Raw genomic sequence first — 20,835 nt, 5'->3', positions numbered from 1 at the left:
TCATCATCATCCCTAAAAAGTCCTATACCCATTCATGGCCCATTGTGGGGGGGGCACCCCACCCACACCTGGGCACCGCTAATCCGCTGTCTCCATGGATTTTCCCAGGAGTACTTTTTTAACTCAGACCGGTATTTCACTTCTTCCTGCTCTCTTTTCTCATCTCAAAATAAATATAACAAGTTTCAGTCTACCTCACAGCTTCAGGCTGAAGCTTTTTTAAGTCACAATACTTTGAACTTATTAAATCAGTGCCAAAATTAAAAATCTGTCTTCAATACGAGTTGTCTCAGTCTTCCAAATTGGTTTGTCTCTGGAAAGTCTCCCTTTGCCCCGGTCCCGGGAACCTCGAGCTTGCAGTCAGCTTGTTTAAATGTATTAGTGTCCGGAGATGCCCGATGGTTCCTCTCCTAAGCTGTTGCTCCTTTGTTGCCTGTAGATGGATGCGGCGGACAGGAGCTGCACGGTGTCCGTGCACTGCAGCAGCCACCGCGTCAAGATGCTGGTGAAATTCCCCGCGCAGTACCCCAACAACGCTGCCCCTTCCTTCCAGTTTATCAACCCTACAACCATCACATCCACGATGAAAGCGAAGCTGCTAAAGGTGGGGCTTTCTGTTCACACGTTCTCCGTAGTGTCGTAAGAGGAAACGTCTGTTCATGGGCATCAGCGTCTTAAGCTGCATGGTCAAGTTGAATGAAAGCTCCAGTAGATGAGATTTGAAAGTCCATCTGTGTGGATGTGCTTCTCTGTTAACTTTATTGTCTATAGAAAACGTCAGGGCCATGGTTCTTAACCTTTTTGGATCGTGGAGCCCCTTCAAACATTAAATGAAAACAATGGACCCTTCCCCAGAGAAATTTGTACAGATGCCTTATATAATCTTAGAAATATTGCGTGTAAATAGTTGTAGTTCTGTCGTATATAATCTGCTCATAGATCTCATTAAAACTCTGCATGAATCCCAGGTTAAGAACCCTGCTGTACATTTTCATTTATCTGGGAACAGTAGGCTAGGTGTATTCTGAAGCTAAAAGGTATTTTATAATTGGAAAACAAGGGATTCCTGAGTGGCTCAGTCAGTTAAGTGTCCAACTCTTGATCTCAGCTTAGGTCTTTTTTCTCTGTTTTTTTTTTTTTTGTTTTTTCTTTTAAATCGTTCCAGGATGTCTGAGTGGCTCAGTCGGTTAGGCGTCTGCCTTCAGTTTAGGTCATAATCCCAGGGTTACTGGGATTGAGGCCCAAATTGGGCTCCTTGCTCAGCGGGGAGCCTGCTTCTCCTACCACTTCTCCTTCTGCCTACCACTCCCCCTGCTTGTGCTCTCTCTCTCTCTCTGACAAATAAATAAATCTTAAAAAAAAGAATTCTGAGAACATTAAAATTTAAAAAATAATAAAAATTTTAAAAAAAATTCATTTCACGGAAGAAGGTGGTGCCCTGCTCAGGTGAGGCTGGCTAGCTCTCCAGGTGAGGTGTCTAAAGGGATGGCAGTGCCTGAATGGTGGTGGGATAGCCTGGCATCTGGTCCTTGCTCCTGTGGACTCAGAAAGTTGCTTTTTGTGCAGAGCTGATAAGGTAGAATATCTATTAAAAATGCCCCACAAGGCGGGTGCCTGGGTGGCTCAGTGGTTTAAGCCTCTGCCTTCGGCTCAGGTCATGATCTCAGGGTCCTGGGATCGAGCCCCGCATCGGGCTCTCTGCTCAGCAGGGAGCCTGCTTCCCCCTCTCTCTCTGCCTGCCTCTCTGCCTACTTGTGATCTCTCTCTATCAAATAAATAGATTAAAAAAAAAAAATGCCCCACAAGGGGCACCTGGGTGGCTCAGCGGATTATAGCCTTTGCCTTTGGCTCAGGTCATGATCCCAGGGTCCTGGGATCGAGCCCCACATCAGACTCCTTGCTCAGCAGGGAGCCTGCTTCCCCCCTCTTCTCTCTGCCTGCCTCTGCCTACTTGTGATCTCTGTCTATCAAATAAATAAATAAAATCGTAAAAAAAAAAAAATGCCCCACGAGCTGGGCATGGTACACCTTTTTCAGTTTGAGCAGCATCATGAGTGAAGTAACTGAAATGTCCTGACAAACCAAGATGACCCAAACGCTATTCAGCCTTTGCCTCGTTTCTATCATAGACACTTGACCCATCTTCCTGGAGGGAGATACGTGACCAAGAAATTTTTCGAGGGGTGTAAGGATCTCTCAAATGCTACTTTGATTTTGTTATATAGGTACATTTTGTGCTTGGAAATTTTTTTTTTATCCAAGTATAATTAACATGTAGTGTTAGATTAGTGTCAGGTATACAATATAGTGACTCAGCAATTCTGTACATTACTCAGGGCTCATCACAAGGGCACCCCTTAATCCCCAGTACCTGTTTCACCTATTATCCCCACCCTCCTCCCCTCTGGTAATCATCTGTTTGTTCTCTAGAGTTATGAGTCTGTTTTTTTGTTTGTCTACTCGGAATTTGAATATTTCATTGTCTTATTTGCACATACAAAAAACATAGATGTTGCTATTGTTATAAAAATGATAGGATTAAGAGGTATCTTTAAAGGTCTAATTCAGTGCCATCCAATAAAAATAGAATGCAGGCTACACATAATTTAAAATTTTCTAGTATCCACACTAAAAAAAGAAAAATTGAAGGCAGGTAAATTAATTTCAGTAATATTTTTAGTTAATCCAGTATATGCTAAGTATTCTCATCTCAACATGTAATCCATATAAAAATTATTGCAAGAGTTTGCATCATTTTTTTTGGTACTAAATCTTCAACACTTGGTATGAATTTTACACTTACAGCACATCTTAATTCAGCATGCCTAGCAGCTGACATTGGGCCTTTCTTTTTTTTTTTTTTTTTTTTTTAAAGATTTTATTTATTTGAGAGAGAGAGAACAAGCAAGGAGGGCAGCAGAGGGAGCCTGAAGCTGAGCTTAGTTCCAGGACCCCGAGATCATGACTTGGGCTGATGCCAGATGCTTAACTGACTGAGCCACCCAGACCCCCCAGCACATCTCAGTTCAGACTTAACCTCTCTTCACATGCTGTGTAGCCCCCGTGGGTAATGACTTCTGTAGTGCAACCCACAAGCCCAGTTAACACGCCTGTCTTCAGTATGTATGTTGGTTTATGTCTATAGCATGTGCTTTAAAATGTTAGGATTTGTGTTTTTAAAGAAGCAAAAAAAAAAAAAGATACGTTGTGATTTCCACTGAAGTGAAATCTGTTCACCCTGGCTTGTATTGGGTATTACGTCTAGGATCCTGAGATTTTCATGAGGGGGTGGGGGTTCAGCTGGAAGGAGAGGAAAGGAGTAGAATTCACAGGAAAGAATGTGTTCTCTCAGAAAAAAAAAAAAAAAAGAATGTGTTCGCTCAAGCCATGCCTGCCCTGGCTAAGGAGAGAGCTTCTCGAATCTGCTCTGTGAGCCTCTAGAGGAGGTGGGAGGGTGGATGCCTCATTGGAAGCCTCAGACACAGCCACGCTCCCGTCTCCCTGCATCTTCACGACTTCCCACTGCTTTGAAGAATAAAAGTGAATCAGGAGAAGGAACGTTGCTATTCTTGACTGTGTTTCGTGCCTTTTCTAGATCCTGAAAGACACTTCTCTGCAAAAAGTGAAACGAAACCAGAGTTGTTTGGAGCCCTGCCTGCGCCAGCTCGTCTCCTGCCTGGAGTCTTTCGTGGTGGGATTCTCCTACCAACCTCTGCTTTGATGTTCCGTTTTGTTTCTTCCTCCCAAACTAATGTATCCGTATTTTGTAAGTCAGCTTTAAGACAGCTTGGGGGTTTTAGTCTGTTAATTTTTAAATTTCAGAACCAAGAAGACAGCACTTCCAGCAACCCCTTTGCACTCCCAAACTCCGTCCCTCCACCCTTACCAACGTTTGCCCGGGTGACCACTGCCTACGGGTCGTACCAGGATGCCAATATTCCCTTCCCTAGGACCTCGGGGGCCAGGTTCTGCGGAGCAGGTGGGTCTCTTTTTTGGTTCTCTGATTCTAGATTTTGAGAGCAAGAAGCCCAGAGTGTCCTGTAGTCTATAAAGAAATCTCAGAAAAATCAGGAAATTGTCATTTGGTTTTGTTTCCTGGGAACTCTGCTGTAGTGTTAAATGGTCTGATGCCAAATTAACTTCTGCAGACACCTCATAAGAGTGTTCAACCGAATTACCGTTTTAATTTTTTGCATTCTCATGAGCATGAACTTGAGTCTTATTCAGATCCCTGATTCTCAACACAGGACAGGACCCTGTCCTGTGTTTATATACAGATATAAAGTATCTGGGAAGATTTTTTCCATGCCACACACAATCCATCCCTCCTGGATTCTAGCGATTCTGACCCTCGTCCTTGTTATGTATGGCTACAGTCAGGGCTGACCAGGGCTGCCTTAGGATTTCCCACGTGCAGCTCATTGACCTTGATGTGCACATGTGGTGTCTCCTTTGTCAGGGTATCTGGTGTATTTCACAAGGCCAATGACGATGCATCGAGCAGTGTCTCCAACAGAACCTACTCCTAGGTGAGCCTGAGAGATGCAGATGTCCACTGTGTTCACGGGGCCGTAAGTGGGCAGACGTCTGAGAATGTGCACTGAGTTTGTCTTTGGACAGATGCTTTTAGTTCTTCAGTAAATACCCACTATAAGATTTATTCAAGAAAGATGAGGTTCATGAAATTGCCACTAAGCTAAGATTTGGGAGGTCCAGTTACTACCAAACCATCAGAAGTAGTTTGATAAAAGCTGTTGTCAGGGCACCTGGGTGGCTCAGTGGGTTAAAGCCTATGCCTTCAGCTCAGGTCATGGTCCCAGGGTGCTGGGATCGAGTCCCGCATCAGGCTCTCTGCTGAGGAGGGAGCCTGCTTCCCTTCCCCTCTCTCTCGGCCTGCCTCTCTGTCTACTTGTGATCTCTGTCTGTCAAATGAATAAATAAAATCTTAAAAAAAAAAAAAAAGCTGTTGTCAACACAAGGCAAATTCTTCTTTAATGTGCTTTTCCCCTATTGCTAAAATATCACTTGAACATTGAATAAAAATAAAAAAGTAATGAAAAAGATCATCTGCTGGTCCACGGCGCCAATATGGCACTCCTAACATTACTGAAACATGTTAAATTATTTTAAAAATGACATTAAGTGGTTGGAAAAACTCACAATATGGAAGTTTTAAATTAAAATTTGAAAGCTCTCCTTTTCCTTGGCGAGTCACTGTTAGCATTTCAACATGCTTTCTGTCTGGTCTCCGTTATTTTTCTGTGTGGGGTTTTTGGTTTATTTGTTTTGGTCTCTTTTTAAGAGGCAATCTATGGGAATGTGGGCCAAGCCCCTGGGGCCTCATGTTGGCCCTGCTGCTCTGTGACCTTAGGCAAATTACTAAACTGGGCTTGAGTTTCCTCAACAATAACTTGGGGATGATCCTGGCACCTGCCTCCTTCAGTTGCTGGGAAGATTAAATGTGTAAATCCCTGAGAAGCATTTAGAACAATGGCTGGCATGTTGCTCTGTGTTTCCTATTATTACTACTTAGGTTGTTGGGGTGTGTGTGTGTGTGTGTGTGTTCATGTATTTGTTTATGTTTATACTGTTTTATTGAGATATAATTCACACAGGATATAGCTGACCCATTTAAAATAATTGTTGTATATTCACAGACAGAGACAGAAGGTAGATAGTGTTTGCCCAACCCTGGAGGAATGGGGTACCTGGGAGTGTTGCCAGGTTGGGGGATACAGTTTCCTTTAGGGGTCATTAAAAATGTTGTAGAATTGACTGTAGTGATGGCTGCACGTAAATTTGCCTATTCTGGGCATTTTATATAAATAGAATCATATAGTTACGTGGCCCTTTGTGACAGGCTTCTTTCACTTGGTGTTTTGTTTTCAGGGCTCACACATGTAGCACATATCAGAACCTCCTTTCTTTTTATTGCCATATAATATTCTATCATACATATATGCCACCTTTTCTTTCTTTATTCATCAGTCGATAGCCATTTGGGTTATTTCCACGTCCTCGCGATTATGAATGATGCTGCTAGGAGCATTTGTATGCAAATTTTTGTGAGGGCCTAGATTTTCATTTTTCTCAGGTACATATCTAGGAGAGGAATTGCTGGGGCATATTGTAAAGGGTGTTTTTTCTTCATTAATCAACTTTATGTTTTAGAACAGTTTTAAATGTGTAGCAAAATTGAGTGGGAAGTTTGGGTACATACTCTTGTCTCCACACACACGCAGCCCCCCTGCCCATACCACTAGTTTTTTATCTTATTTTATTTTATTTTTTATTTTTTTTATTTTTTAAGAGATTTTATTTATCTATCTGACAGAGATTACAAGTAGGCAGAGAGGCAGGCAGAGAGAGAGGAGGAAGCAGGCTCCCCGCTGAGCAGAGAGCCCGATACGGGGCCGGATCCCAGGATCCTGGGACTATGACCCGAGCCGAAGGCAGAGGCTTTAACCCACTGAGCCACCCAGGCGCCCCTACCACTGTTTTTTTAAGCTTAAATATTACCAGTTGCATATGTAGACTTCTGGTTCTGCAGTGTAGCAACCAGGATAACACGGAAGCCCTCCCGGTGCAAACACCTGGGTGTGCTGGTTGGAATAGAATCAGCATATTTATAGGAAAGAGAGAAGATTCACCTCCTGCTTTCCTGAGAGTCTGCCATTCTCTGCAGTAACCCAGGCAGACGAGACCTTGGTGGACAGGACTGGGGAGTTACATGTCAGAGACCCCGTACATTGCTTTGGGTTTCTTATTTTAAACATTGTACTAAAAATCAACCACCTACTCTCAAAGGGAAACCAGAAGATGAGTATCTGGACTTTGGAACAGCATTTTACTGAGGTCTCGTTTACAGTACACAAATGTGAATTGCATGCCTTGATGACCAGCACCCAGACCAGGATACAGAGCCCAGTTTCCCTTGTCCTTCCACGCAGACGAAACCTGTCTTGTGACGTCCATCACTGTAGTTCTAGTTTTGCCTGTGCTTGAACTTCATCTAAGTAGAACGTCATGCAGCATGTGCTATTTGGTGTCTCACCTATTTTGTTCAACTTACTGTTTTTGTTTTTAAAAAAATTTTTTTTAAAAGATTTTTAATGTAATTATTTGTCAGAGAGATAGAGCGAGCACAGGCAGGCAGAGTGGCAGGCAGAGGCAGAGGGAGAAGCAGATTCCCTGCGAAGCAAGGATCCCGATTCGGGACTCGATCCCAGGATGCCAGGATCGTGACCCGAGCCGAGGGCAGCCACCCAACCGACTGAGCCACCCAGGCATCCCTGTTTTTTAAAAATTTTTTTTTTTTTTTTTAAAGATTATTTATTTATTTATTTGAGAGAGAGACAGTGAGAGAGAACATGAGCGAGGAGAAGGTCAGAGAGAGAAGCAGACTCCCCATGGAGCTGGGAGACTGATGCGGGACTCGATCCCGGGACTCCGGGATCATGACCTGAGCCGAAGGCAGTCGTCCAACCAACTGAGCCACCCAGGCGTCCCTGTTTTTTAAAAATTTCTTAAAGATTTTATGTATTTATTTGAGAGAGAGGGAATGAGTGGGGGGCGGGGGCAATGGGAGAGGGAGGAGCAGACTCCCCGCTGAGCAGGGAGCCCTGATGTGGGACTCAGTCCTAGGACTCTGAGATCATGACTGAGCTGAAGGCAGCTGCTTAACCAACTGAGACACCCAGGCGCCCCCAACTTAATGTTTTTGAAATGGATCCATATAGCTATATACGTCAGTGGTTCCATTGTATGAAATAATGCATTTTATTTATCATTCTCTTCTTGAGGGATATCTGGGTTATTTCCAGTTTGGGGCCTGATAAAATAAAAATTACCACATGGTTGCTCTACATTCTCTCAAAAATTTGGTGTTTTCAGTCTTTTCAACTTTAGCCATTGTGGTAGGTGCGCAGTATCTCATCAAGGTGATGGCTAGTGATGTTGCGCAGCTTTTGTGTGCTCATTGAACATTTGGGTTTCTTTTGTGATATGCCTGTTCAAGTATTTTGCCCATTTCTTTCGGACTATTTTTCTTATTACTTATTTGTGTTAATTTTTTTTAAAGAATTATTTATTTGACAGAGAATTCTCAAGTAGGCAGAGAGGCAGGCAGAGAGAGACAGGGAAGCAGGCTACCTGCTGAGCAGAGAGCTCAATGCTCGATCCCAGGACCCTGAGACCATGACCTGAGCAGAAGGCAGAAGCTTAACCCACTGAGCCACCCAGGTGCCCTATTGTGGTAATACTTTATTCTGGTTGTATATCCTTTACTAGAAGTATGTGTTAATTTTCCCTGAGTCTGTGGCTTATCTTTCTCCTTCCCTAATTATTTTTAGTAAACAAGAAGTTTTTAGTTTTTTTTTTTTTTAAGATTTTATTTATTTATTTGACAGACAGAGATCACAAGCAGGCAGAGAGGCAGGCAGAGAGAGGAGGAAACAGGCTCCCTGCTGAGCAGAGAACCGATGTGGGGCTCCATCCCAGGACCCTGAGATCATGACCTGAGCTGAAGGCAGAGGCTTTAACCCACTGAGCCACCCAGGTGCCCCAAGAAGTTTTTAGTTTTGATGAAGTCTAGTCTGTCACCTAAAAAATTCTATGATTAGTGCTTTTGTGTTCTAGAAAAAAAAACTTAGCCTACCCAAGGTCACAAAAATATTCTTCCAATTTCTTTTAAAAATTTATAGTTTTAGATCCCTTATTTAAAGCCTATAGTCTATCTCAAATTAATTTTTGTCTATTATGTGAGTAGGGGCCAAAGTTCACTTTTTTCAGTTGAGATATATAATTATTCCAGCACCATTTAAGGAAAAAAATGGAATTTTCTCATTGAATTTGCATTGATTAAAAAAAATTGCATTAGGGGTGCCTGGGTGGCTCAGTTGGTTAAGCCTCTGCCTTCAGCTCAGGTCATGATCTCAGGGTCCTGGGATCGAGCCCCACATCAGGCTTTCTGCTCAGCAGGGCATCCTGTTTTCCCCCCTCTCTCTCTCTGCCTGCCTCTCTGCCTACTTGTGATCTCTCTCTCTGTCAAATAAATAAATAAATAAATTTCATTAGGATGCCTGGTGGCTCAGTTGGTTAAGCCTCCGCCTTTTGTTCAGGCTACGATCCTGGGGTCCCGGGATTAAGCCCTGTGTTGAGCTCCCTGCTTGGTGGGGAATCTGCTTTTCCCTCCCCTTTTGCCCCTTCCCTCACTTGTACTTTCTCTCTCTCAAATAAGTACATAAAATCTTTTAAATAAAATTGCATTTGATATCATTGTTGAAAATCAGTTGACCCTGTTTGTGGGTCTGTTTCTGGAGTCTGTTATTTTTCCTCTTTGATCTATATTTTTCTGTATGCCAACACTGCCCCCCCCTTTTTTAATTAACATATAATGTATTATTTGTTTCAGGAGTACAGGTCTGTGATTCATCAGTCTTACACAATTCACAGCGCTCACCATAGCACATACCCTTCCCCAGTGTCCATCTGCCGGCTACCCGATCCCTCCCATCGCCCTCCACTCCAGCAACCCTCAGTTTGTTTCCTGAGATTAGGAGTCTCTCTCTCTCTCTTCTTTTTTTCATAAAGATTTTTATTTATTTGTCACAGAGAGAGAGAGAGCACAAGCAGGAGGAAGGCAGGTAGAGCAGGCAGAGGGAGAAGCAGGCTTCCCACCGAGCAGGGAGCCTGATGCAGGACTTGATCCCAGGACTCTGGATTGTGACCTGAGCTGAAAGCAGATGCCCAGCCAACTAAGCCACCCAGGCATCCTGAGTTTAGGAGTCTCTTAATATAAGTTTGTGTCCCTCTCTCATTTCCTCTTGTTTCATTTTTTCCTCTCTTCCCCTATGATCCTCTGCCTTGTTTCTCAGATTCCATCAGTGAAATCATATGATAATTTTCTTTCCCTGATTGAGTTACTTTGCTTAGCATAATACTCTCTAGTTCCATCCACGTTGTTGCAAATGGCAAGATTTCATTTAGTGATGGCTGCATAATATTCCATTGTGTATATACAATCTTCTTTATCCATTCATCTGTTGATGGACATCTGGGCTCTTTCCATAGTTTAACTGTTGTGGACATTGCTGCTGTAAACATTGTGGTGCAGGTGCCCCTTTCATATCCCTACATTTGTATCTTTCAGGTAAATTCCCAGTAGTGCAATTGCTGGGTCCTAGGGCAGCTCTATTTTCAACTTTTCAAGGAACCTCCATACTGTTTTCCAGCGTGGCTGTACCAGCTAGCATTCCCACCAACAGTGTAGGAGGGTTCCCCTTTCTCTGCATCCTTGCCAACATTTGTTGTTTCCTGAACAGTTAATTTTAGCCATTCTGACTGGTGTGAGGTAGTATCTCATTGTGGTTTTGATTTGTATTTCCCTGATGCTGAGTGACGTTGAGCCCTTTTGCATGTGTCTGTTGGCCATTTGTATGTCTTCTTTGCATAAAGTTCTGTTCATGTCTCCTGCCTATTTCTTGACTGGATTAAATCAAGGTGTTTTGGGTGTTGAGTTTGACAAATTCTTTATAGATTTTGGATACTAGCCCTTTATCTGATATGTCATTTGCAAGTATCTTCTCCCATTCTGTCCCTTGTCTTTTGGTTTTGTTGACAGTTTTCTTTGCTGTGCAAAAGCTTTTTATCTTGATGAAGCCTCAATAGTCCATTTTTGCCTTTGCTTCCCTTGCCTTTGGCGGTGTGTCTAGGAAGAAGTTGCTGCAGCTGAGGTCGAAGAGGTTGCTGCCTGTGTTCTTCTCAAGGATTTGAGAAGGGTTCCTGTCTCACATTGAGGCCTTTCATCCATTTTTAGTCTATTGTGTGTGTGGTATAAGGAAATGGTCCAGTTTCATTCTTCTGTATGAGGCTCTCCAATTTTCCCAACACCTTTTGTTGAAGAGGCTTTTTTCATTGGACATTCTTTCCTGCTTTGTTGAAGATGAGTTGACCATAGAGTTGAGGGTCCATTTCTGGTCTCTCTCTTCTGTTCCATTGACCTATGTGTCTGTTTTTGTGCCAGTACAGTACTCTTTCGATTACAGCTTTGAAATAGATCTTGGGGTCTGGCATTGTGATGCCACCAGTTTTGGTTTTTTTTTCAACATTGCTCTGGCTATTTGGGGTCTTTCTGGTTTCATACAAATTTTAGGATGGTTTGTTCCTGCTCTGTGAAAAAAGTTGATAGTATTTTGATAGGGATAGCTTTGAATGTGTAGATTGCTCTAGGTAGGATGGACATTTTAACAATATTTATGCTTCTAATCCACAAGTATGGGAACATTTTCCCATTTCTTTGTACCTTCCTCAATTTCTTTCCTAGGTACTTTATAGTTTTCTGAGTACAGGTCCTTTGCCCCTTCGGTTAGGTTTATTCCTAGGTATCTTAAAATATTTGGTGCAATTGTAAATGGGATCGACTCCTTAATTTTTCCTTCTTCTGTCTCATTGTTGGTGTATAGAAATGCAACTGGTATCTGTGCATCAATTTCATATCCTGCCACTTTGCTGAATACCTGTATGAGTTCTAGCAGTTTTGGGGTGGAGTCTTGGGTTTTCCACATGAAGTATCATATCATCTGCAAAGAGTAAGAGTTTGACTTCTTTGCTGATTCAGATGCCTTTTATTTCTTTTTGTTGTCTGATTGCTGAGGCTAGGACTTCTAGTACTATGTTGAATAGCAGTGGTGAGAGTGGACATCCCTGCCATGTTCTGACCTTAGGGGAAAGCTCTTAGTTTTTTACCATTGAGAATGATACTTGCTGTGGTTTTTTCGTAGATGGCTTTTATGATACTGAGGTATGTACCCTCTGTCCCTACTCTGTGAAGGGTTTTAATCAAGAAAGAATGCTGTACTTTGTCAAATGCTTTTTCTGCATCTACTGAGAGGATCATATGGTTCTTGTCCTTTCTTTTATTAATGCATTGATTAACATTGGTTGACTTGGGAGTGTTGAACCAACCTTGCATCCCATGAATAAATTCCACTTGGTTGTGGTGAATAATCTTTTCAATGTACTGTTGGATGCTATCTAACACTATACTTTAAAAAAACGTTTTTTTAAAAGATTTAATTTATTTCTTTGACAGAGAGAGAGACACAGCAAGAACATGAACACAAGCAGGGGGAGTGGGGGAGGGAAAGCAGGCTTCCCGCCCAGCAAGGAGCTTGATGAAGGGCTTGATCCCAGGACCCTGGGATCATTACCTGAGCTGAAGGCAGTCGCTTAATGACTGAGCCGCCCAGGTGCCCCTAACATTATACTCTCTCTTTTCTTTTTTTTTTTTTTTAAGATTTTATTTATTTATTTGACAGAGATCACAGTAGGCAGAGAGTCAGGCAGAGAGAGAGAGGGAAGCAGGCTCCCTGCTGAGCAGAGAGCCCGATACGGGGCTCGATCCCAGGACCCCGGGATCATGACCTGAGCCGAAGGCAGAGGCTTAACCCACTGAGCCACCCAGGCGCCTCTAACATTATACTCTTAATGTAGCTTTTATATAGTAAGTCTTCATGTTTGCAAAGGTGTGTCCTCCAACTTTATTATTCTTCAGGATTGCTTGCTTACTCCAAGTCTTTTGTAGTCTTATAAAAATATGAAATGGCTTATTGGTTTCTACAGAAAAAAGCCTATTCATATTTTAATTGGAAATGTGTTGACTCTGTAGATCAATTTGGAGAAAATGGACACCTTTACAATAATAATGGAAACTTCCAATCCACTAACATCATATATGTCTCTATTGGTTTGGGTTTTCTTTAATTTCTCAGCAATATTTTATATTTTCAATGCACATTTTTAAATTAAATTTGTTTCTAGGTATTTGATGCTATTGTAAATGAAAAATTTTTAATGTTTATTTCCAAATGTTTGTTTCTAATGTATAGAAATAAGTAGATTTTTATAGATTGGCCTCCTATTTAAATTCACTTATTTGCTCTACTAATTTGCTGATTTTCTTGAATTGTCTATGTATACAATTGGAAGTATTCTCTGCTTTAGCAGACAAAGCATTTTTGTTTTGTTTTGTTTTGTAAGTTCATTTTGGTCTTTTTCTTTTTTTTTTTTTTTTCCCCATTTTACCCATATTTTCTCTTGGTTTCATCATGTGCTTAAGAGTAACACTACTTGGAAATATGGGAAGACTGTCGCCAGTATGGATAATTCTGCATTTTCAACCACAGGTCTCTGTCAGCCTTGTCTGCTTATCATACTGGCTTGATTGCGCCCATGAAGATCCGCACAGAAGCCCCTGGGAACCTTCGTTTATACAGTGGGAGCCCCACTCGCAGTGAGAAGGAGCAGGTCTCCATCAGCTCCTTCTACTACAAGGAGCGGGTAAGCAGCAGGCCGTGGTCTATGATTCTAATTCCGACTGGATTCTTGTTTTTTGTCTCCCTGCCTGCTATGCACAGCAAAGTTAGTAATCCACCTTAGCCTTCAACTTCCAAAATTGGTTTGTTCAAGAAGGACCTTTGCTTTGTTCCTTACAGTTGATTTTAACTATTGTGAATTGTGTGTGGAGGGGTGAGTTGGTTCTGTTATAATCCATATTCTTCACTCCCCATTTAACCCTATCCCGTTACCCCATTTGTTAAGGTGATTCCCATTGTTTCAGGTAGAATTATTAACCTGCAGATCTTCCTTAGTGTTCTTATTGTTTGTCCGCAAATTAAGGGAAGCTTCTGAAGGCTTGAGATCTCAAGATATTTAGAACGTCACAGCGGTGAGAAGTTTTAAAGTTGATCTGTGAGGGGTCTTATGCTTTTACTGTCTGCGCCAGAGTGCCCATCTGAACAGATAAGTTTATATGAAAATCCCCTGAGCCCATCCTTGTGTTCCTGGGTTCTTCAAGAACTCGTCATCCCTAATGTAGCTATTTAGCTGTCAGAAGCCTTTGGTGACGATAATGTAGAGAAGGTTGGCAGAGCGTAGGAATGCTAAGAACTCTCTCTGTGTTGTCAGACTGAGAGGCTGGTTTAAACTGGCTTTTAACTGACAATGATGTTTTAAACAGAGCTACCACTGAGTTATTAACCAGCTCAGTCCTTAGGAATTCTTTGTTTCTGTCCCCAACTAATTGGGAAATGATGGATTGACTATAGATGGAATGTGTTTTTTAGAAATTTGAGTTATTTTAAATAAAAACCCAATTTCCAGCTAGTGTCAGAGGTGCCTGCACGTTGATTGCAATGTATTGTCTGGCCTTGGTCCACACTGGTAGGTGGCCACCTCTGACTTGTCGAGTCTTAGAGTTTGTATGCGACTGAAATGGACAGCCGGAGCTGATTGAGGTGGACCAACCTTGGACAAGACCACTCCGTTGAATGGAGACAGTGATTATTGCCGTTCTGTAGGCCCCTTCACCTCTCTGGTGGAATTGTGCCCCTCTGGCTGTCCCTGACCTTACTGGAACACCTATATCTTCCCAAGTCCTTTACATTAAAAATTCTTAGGTTTTCTTCCCTCTAAGCAAGCTAGCAGGCATTTTATTGACATAACAGTCAAACAAACTCGTGGTTGGGTAAATGGGGAATTTTCTTCAGCATCAGGGCCAGGCTGAGGAGATCTTTTAGCCAAGAGCTAGGTCTGAATCCTCCTCTGAGTCATGTCATGTGTTACTTGTGCTTGGGTTTGGATTGGGAAAAGAGGTGGACTAGCGTTTTGACTCTGACAGTGCAGAAAGGCCACGCCTTAGTCAAAATAACTCCCGTTCCATGGTGGGACCTCTCCTAATGCCAAAACATTTGTACAGCCTTATATTCATGTTTTTCATGGTCTGCCATAAACACCATAATTATAAAGAGGGACCAAAAGCACATAGATAGTTACCTTTTACCAGACAGGATCTGCTGGGGAGGAGGGGAAAGACTGTGATACTTCACTTTGGGATGACTCCCAGTATACAGCTTCTCCACAGGCTATGATAGTCCCTTAGGATGACCTAGTATAGTAAGTGATCTTGACGTTGTATTTCAGAGACTGACCATATAAAATACGGGTAGTCACTAATGGTAATTTTATATGAAACGTTTGCATTTCTGTGTGATATACATACAGAAAAGTTCACAGATCATAAGCATATAATTCAGTGAATTAACAGTCACACAGGCCAAGAAATAGAACATTGTAAGAACCCTAGAAGCTCTGGGGGAGGGAAGCACATCTCAGTGGGTAACATACAGTAATTCGGTGAAATCCTATGAAATTACTGATACTTGACTGGTTTTAACCTCAAAAAGTTTCATGTGGTTCAACCTCATAAGCAGTTAAACGAGTGAGTCATTTTGTGATGAATCTGAAATGAAATTCATCTCTCCTTGAGCCTGGTTCATGTCCGTCCCATTACATGGGGCCGAAGGCGGGGCCTGGGGGAGGGAAATGAGGCATGGCCGTGATATCTTACAGAGACGATCTTCCTTCCTTTTCGAGGTCGATAGAGTTTTATCCCTCGAGGAGTATTTTTTTATCCTCAGGTATCTAGTTTGACATGTCAAATAATACCACTTTCATTACTTTTGTTCTCAAAATGATTCTAGATTACTACATTTCTTTGTGCTTAAGTCTTTATTTTCAGCCCCCGTTTTCCCCCTACATATTTTTATTCTCTTTCAGATCTCTACCCTTGAGATCATTAAATGAGTAAGAGTAAAGGAAAAAGAATATAACTGCATTAAAGTATAGCATGTAAAGTAAAGCATGAAGTAATTATAGAGTGTTTTGGAGATTATAAGAAGCTTTATGGACCCACTGGGGATTTTACTGTTTGTTTCTCTTGTTTTTATGTGTTTTTAACCTGCCCTACTTAGGTCATATTATTATATTCACCCAAATGTTCTCTGGATGGAATTCCAAGGTTCGTTCCTAAATATTAAAAAAATGTGAGAGACCTAAAAAAAAAATCAACAACCAAAGCCAACTATCAAATTTCACAGGAAGTTAGAAAGCCCAGAGAGATGCTAACATTCATCTGGTAACTGGACCAACTATTAATAGTTGATGAAATATTGTTTAGTCTTAGGGCAAATCAGAGGACCCAGAACTTGTGATAAACATTTAGGCCTTGGCCTATAAACATTTCTAAAATTTTGCAACCTCCACCCATGCTTCAGTTTATGTCGCTAAAATAGCTCTAATGTAAATAACTGAGGCGGTCTGGAAGTTAATAGAATAATTTCTGATTTCCATCGACAGTGCTTTTCCGCCCCAGTTTCGCACTCATGCCATTAGTGAGCGCCCTCGGGAGGGCGGCTCTTCAGCCTTGCTCCCTCTTTCTCTCCATTTCCCGTGGGTGCTTGCTCACCCATCACTCCGAAAATAGACCTGTGGCCTTGAGGTCAAGGCTCCCAGTTTCCCCTGTGCCCCCCAAACCACACACCAGAAACAGAGAATCTTCTCACACATACGTATGCTCTTGACGGAAAGGGGAGACCCTCCACCCATCTCTCGACTTGCCCTGGCATCCTCCCTAGAGAATCCCAAGCTTGAGCTCAGCCTCCTTATATCTTGAAATGCATTTTGAGCTGAAGAACGAGGACACGGAAGCTGGGTTCGGAGTGTGATGGGTCGGGAGGGCGGTGAGGGCGTTCAGATACTGCTGTGTTTAAGTTCGGATGGGTAGTCATGCAAACCCAGTTTTGCAGTGTATTGTGGTACCTTTTAATCCATCAGATGTGTGGGAAGCTTTCATTTTATTCTATATTTTTCCCTTTTAATTTTCTTGGTGTTTTTCTTCCCTCCTCCTGGGTGTAACGTTTTCACGCACAGATGTCTCCTCGCTCTGCCCGGCGACGTTGGTCCATACAAGCAATTAACGACTTCCCGGTACTGTGCGCTGTGCAAATGCTCTCCTTGACTAATCCTGTCTGCCCAAAGGCCCAAGAATAAAATGCCACCTGCCTGGCTTTGAGGAACCTGAGGGACAGGCTGGCTGGTTTTCAGGACCAGCACAATAAATTTTTCGTTCCTGGGAGTCAGGCCCCAAGGACTTCCTCCTCGTTTTATCCAGTTTCCAATGGGCGAAGACTGAGACCGTTAAGGATCCTGAACGGGCTTCTTTGAAAACGAAGCCAGACACTGGGTTTCTTGCAAAGAACCCCAACTGTAAGCCTTTTGCTCACCTGATTTCATTTGGAGTATTTGTATCATTTCCTGGAGCTTTCAAAAGCCTACCTTGGGCATGGGGTGAAGCAGAGGAAGATAGAAGAGGCTTCCACCATTTTGTCTCTCTGTTTTTATCGTCTTGGTCTAGTTTAAAGAGGGAAGTGCTCACCTGCTTCATTGGCATGATGCATAAGCTAGTCTTTAATCCTTCGGGAACTTTCTGGAACAATTTTTTTTTTCCCTTACCAACAGTATTTTGCACTGCAATGAAACCTCTGCTGTGGACTTCCTCGCTTCCTTTTCTTTCTCTCTTCCTCATTCCCGTTGGCCGTCCCCCCTCTTCTGTCTTCCTCTCCTACCCCCTTCATGTTTCACTAGTGCCAAGGTGGCCTCGGGCTGTGAAAGGCAGCCTTGCGCCTTTTGTGTAAATTTCATTCGGTGTAAAAAAATTGGTGGGGGAAGAGTCCTTATAGCCTTTTCATATCGAAACCAGTTGAAATCAGGAGCCCTGACTAGCACGTACCACTGCTGCTGACAGCTTGCAGGTGGAGCGGCCGTCGTGGCCGCCATCCCTCCAAAAGCCTGTCCCAGCCAACCTGACTGCTGGATTTCCGGTGATTTCCAGAAGTCTCTCCTCCTGCTGCTATTGAAATAGGAGCTCACGTTGACTCACTGCCCACTCTGCTGATTATGCATTGTTGGTGGGGTTGCTGCGAAGCAGTTGGTGGCTTATTCTTGGGCTGTTTTACATTTAACCCATTTATTGGCATTGATGTTGCCTCCGATTGTAGCAGTAACACTGGTGGTACAGTCGCAAGCTGGCTATATTGGTTGTCATTCAGTGCTATTCGCACCAATGCCTCCCCCCGCCCCCACCTCTCCCAGTCCTTTCCTCCCTGTCCTCCTTCCTGTGAGTCCATGAACGCCTTCTTGGTATGTTCAGAGGAGTATTCTGGTGCTCATCATGTGATAATTGTCTGTCTCGTTTTGTCTCTCTTCCTCAATCCCTGCTTATGAAATCTGTGGGGCAGGGGTGTTTTCTGGGATGGGGGCATTGAGAAGACCTAAGAGAAACGCGGGCCCGTTGCCTCCCAGAGGGACTGAGCCTACTGCACAGAAAAGCGCCCCCCTCGAAGCCCGTCAGAGTGGGACTAGAGCCATGCGGGAGGTTTCGGGGGCTGTCAGGCAGAGTGCCCTCCCCTCACCTGGAACGCTCGGCCACACCTCAGCCTGGTGTGTCGCTGTTCTCTGCATGTTGTCACGTGACAGTGGCACAGATGAGGGATTCCTCCAATCACCAGCAAGATGTAAGGGAAGAAGAAGTCTTGGGGAAGTGTGGATGGAATATGAACCCTTTTTGCTGCAAGGAAGTTACCTGTGCTCCTTTGGGAGCAGCGAGGACCTAAGGTTCTGACATCTGCTCGGAGACTGAGCGTGTCTTTACGTACGTAGGCAGACTGACTGTATCTGCGTCCCCAGGATACACGGTCACTAGCCTGGCATACTGGGTGACTCCCCTAGTCTGCAGGGGTGGCACTTCCTATTTAAAAACCACCAACCACTAAGTAGAAAAAATGAGACTCTTTTTTATGGCCCCTTACAGATTTTTTTTTTTTTTAAAGATTTTATTTATTTATTTGACAGAGAGAGATTACAAGTAGGCAGAGAGGCAGAGAGAGAGAGGAGGAAGCAGGCTCCCTGCTGAGCAGAGAGCCCGATGCGGGACTCGATCCCAGGACCCTGAGATCATGACCCGAGCCGAAGGCAGCGGCTTAACCCACTGAGCCACCCAGGCGCCCCCCTTACAGATTTTTGATAACGTTTTGCACTCGCTCCTTGCTGGATTAGATGAATGTGCAGTGCGGTCCCATAATTGCTCTTATAGTTTGAGGCCTGGCGGCAGCTGTACTCAGACCCCCCCCAGTGCCAGCAGATGTCCTGTTACAGGCTCAGAGGCAACTGAGTGAGTTCCCACCGCACATCGCCTGCACATCAGAACGGATCAGGGGAACCAGCTAGAAGCCTGCCATCTCAAGAAGTTGCCAGGCAAGTCCCAGGAAATCCGGACTACGATTTCTATAGTTCAGTGAAGGGCAATCACAGAAGGTTGTCCAAGACCACTGTCGACGTTTTCATCAAGTACCTGTTGACTCACGCGGGTTTTTTTCCTCCCCATCTCTGTAACCAAGGACCCCAGATGGGCAGAGGGAAGAGTCCTAAGGCATCTCTTTGGACTCTGTTCTTTTCCCTCTGAATGTGCCTACCCCTCCCACTCCCAGAAAGGGGATGAAACAGAGTGAGGGTCTGAGCCTGGCCTGCAATATAGCATCTGGGGCTGAGCCCGGGGAGCCCCCATGTGAAGCCAGTAGCCATGGCCGCCTCTTGTCTCTGCTGGTGTTTAGCCTGCGGCTCTGGCTCGGCTCAGGGTGCTCGGGGTACTTGGCAGAGAAGTGAAATGAGCAGTAACTGGAGAGCCTGGGGTGTCGGACAGGCCTCACTCCCATCGGATGTTCATCTCCTCTGCAGAGATGGATGCATTTAAAGGTGGCCAAACAGTTCACATAGTAACAAGTAGCTTAGTCTTAGGGCTTCTTTTTTTTCTTTATAATCCAAAATCATGCACTCAAGAGCAGGTTAATAAGGATGGGCTTTGAGCAGCCTGACAGCCTGTGTTCAAATCTCAGCTCTTAGGAGTGTGGCCTCAAGTAAGACTCACATTGTCATTTGTCAAATGGAAGCAGCAGCCCCTCTTTCAGGGAGCTGTGGTGATGGCCACACTCGCAGTGAGGGAACATCCCAGAGCGGGAGCTCATGTTGTTCATAATAACAGACAAATCTGTAAAGCCTAAGTCAAACATATATGCTCTTGGACTTGCGTCCAGGACATCCCTCATTTCCTGCACAGAGGACCCTCTGTGGCCATTTGAAGGTGAGGCTGTGGGGAGATGGGACAGTTGCTCACGATCTTCCATGGTCTGTGTTACCCAGGTCCTTCTGCTCAAGTCCATTTGGCCTTCTGAAGTGATCACTTTCAGAAATAACACACGTCTGCTAGGAAAAACATTTTTAAATGAGCTAGTCTATAGGCGAAGGGACCACTTTTGGCACATGGGCCTTAATATTCTGTTTTCATTAAGTTTGCTTAAAAAGACAGGAAATTGTGGTGGTTTTCTGTGTGGCCTGAAAGGTAGCAGACCCCATCCCTCATGAGGCCTCCATTTATTTCCACGGAGAGTTACGTGGAGCTGTGGTGAAGTGGCCGGTTCTTCGGACGCCGCTCATTTTCTCTTATAAACAACGAGCCAGAGTGTCTGCCTGGAACAGTGTTTTAGACGCCTTCCACCCAGCACAGAAAACCAACGAGATGGATCATACTCCATTCCAGGTGGAATCTTTTTAGTGTCCATCTTTTCCTCTTGTTTCTTTCTTACTTTTTTAATCCAGTACCCTAAATCTCATTTGAGGTATTCAATTATGTGGGACCTATGGGTGTTGTTTCCTGGAATTTTTAAACTCCTGAAACCTGGATAAAAAAAGTTTGTGTACCTAACACCCTCCCTGTTTCAGTTCACCACACTGTGCTGTTCCTATCACTGCCCAGTAGATGCCCACAAAAGTACCCTGCCTCCAGCCAGTCACGTCAAATGATCTCACGCACATGGGCGACATCTGTCTTGGGTCGGTTAACGCCGCCTGGCTCCAGCCCGTTCTGACAGGCGGTTCAGCCCATTC

At 43.7% G+C, this 20,835-nt stretch overlaps 1 protein-coding gene across 5 annotated transcripts in view; it reads left to right on the top strand.

Annotated features, from left to right (window-relative positions):
* The window catches only part of WDR59 (WD repeat domain 59), a 94,270-nt gene that overhangs the window by 51,410 nt on the left and 22,025 nt on the right, over nt 1-20,835 (top strand). For 3 of the 5 annotated variants that reach the window (XM_032324171.1, XM_032324176.1, XM_032324173.1), the window contains exons 14-19: nt 440-604; nt 3,596-3,691; nt 3,823-3,979; nt 4,460-4,529; nt 13,185-13,338; nt 16,768-16,824. In XM_032324171.1, coding sequence (XP_032180062.1) covers nt 440-604; nt 3,596-3,691; nt 3,823-3,979; nt 4,460-4,529; nt 13,185-13,338; nt 16,768-16,824 — 699 coding nt within the window. Of the gene's footprint in view, nt 1-439; nt 605-3,595; nt 3,692-3,822; nt 3,980-4,459; nt 4,530-13,184; nt 13,339-16,767; nt 16,825-19,050; nt 20,489-20,835 lie in introns of those variants that run through there. The other 2 variants (XM_032324177.1, XM_032324172.1) reach the window with 2 other exon arrangements.

The sequence above is a fragment of the Mustela erminea genome, chromosome 19 (genome assembly GCF_009829155.1).
Source record: "Mustela erminea isolate mMusErm1 chromosome 19, mMusErm1.Pri, whole genome shotgun sequence".
Classification (NCBI taxonomy): domain Eukaryota; kingdom Metazoa; phylum Chordata; class Mammalia; order Carnivora; family Mustelidae; genus Mustela; species Mustela erminea.
This window is presented reverse-complemented; position numbering and strand designations above follow the sequence as displayed.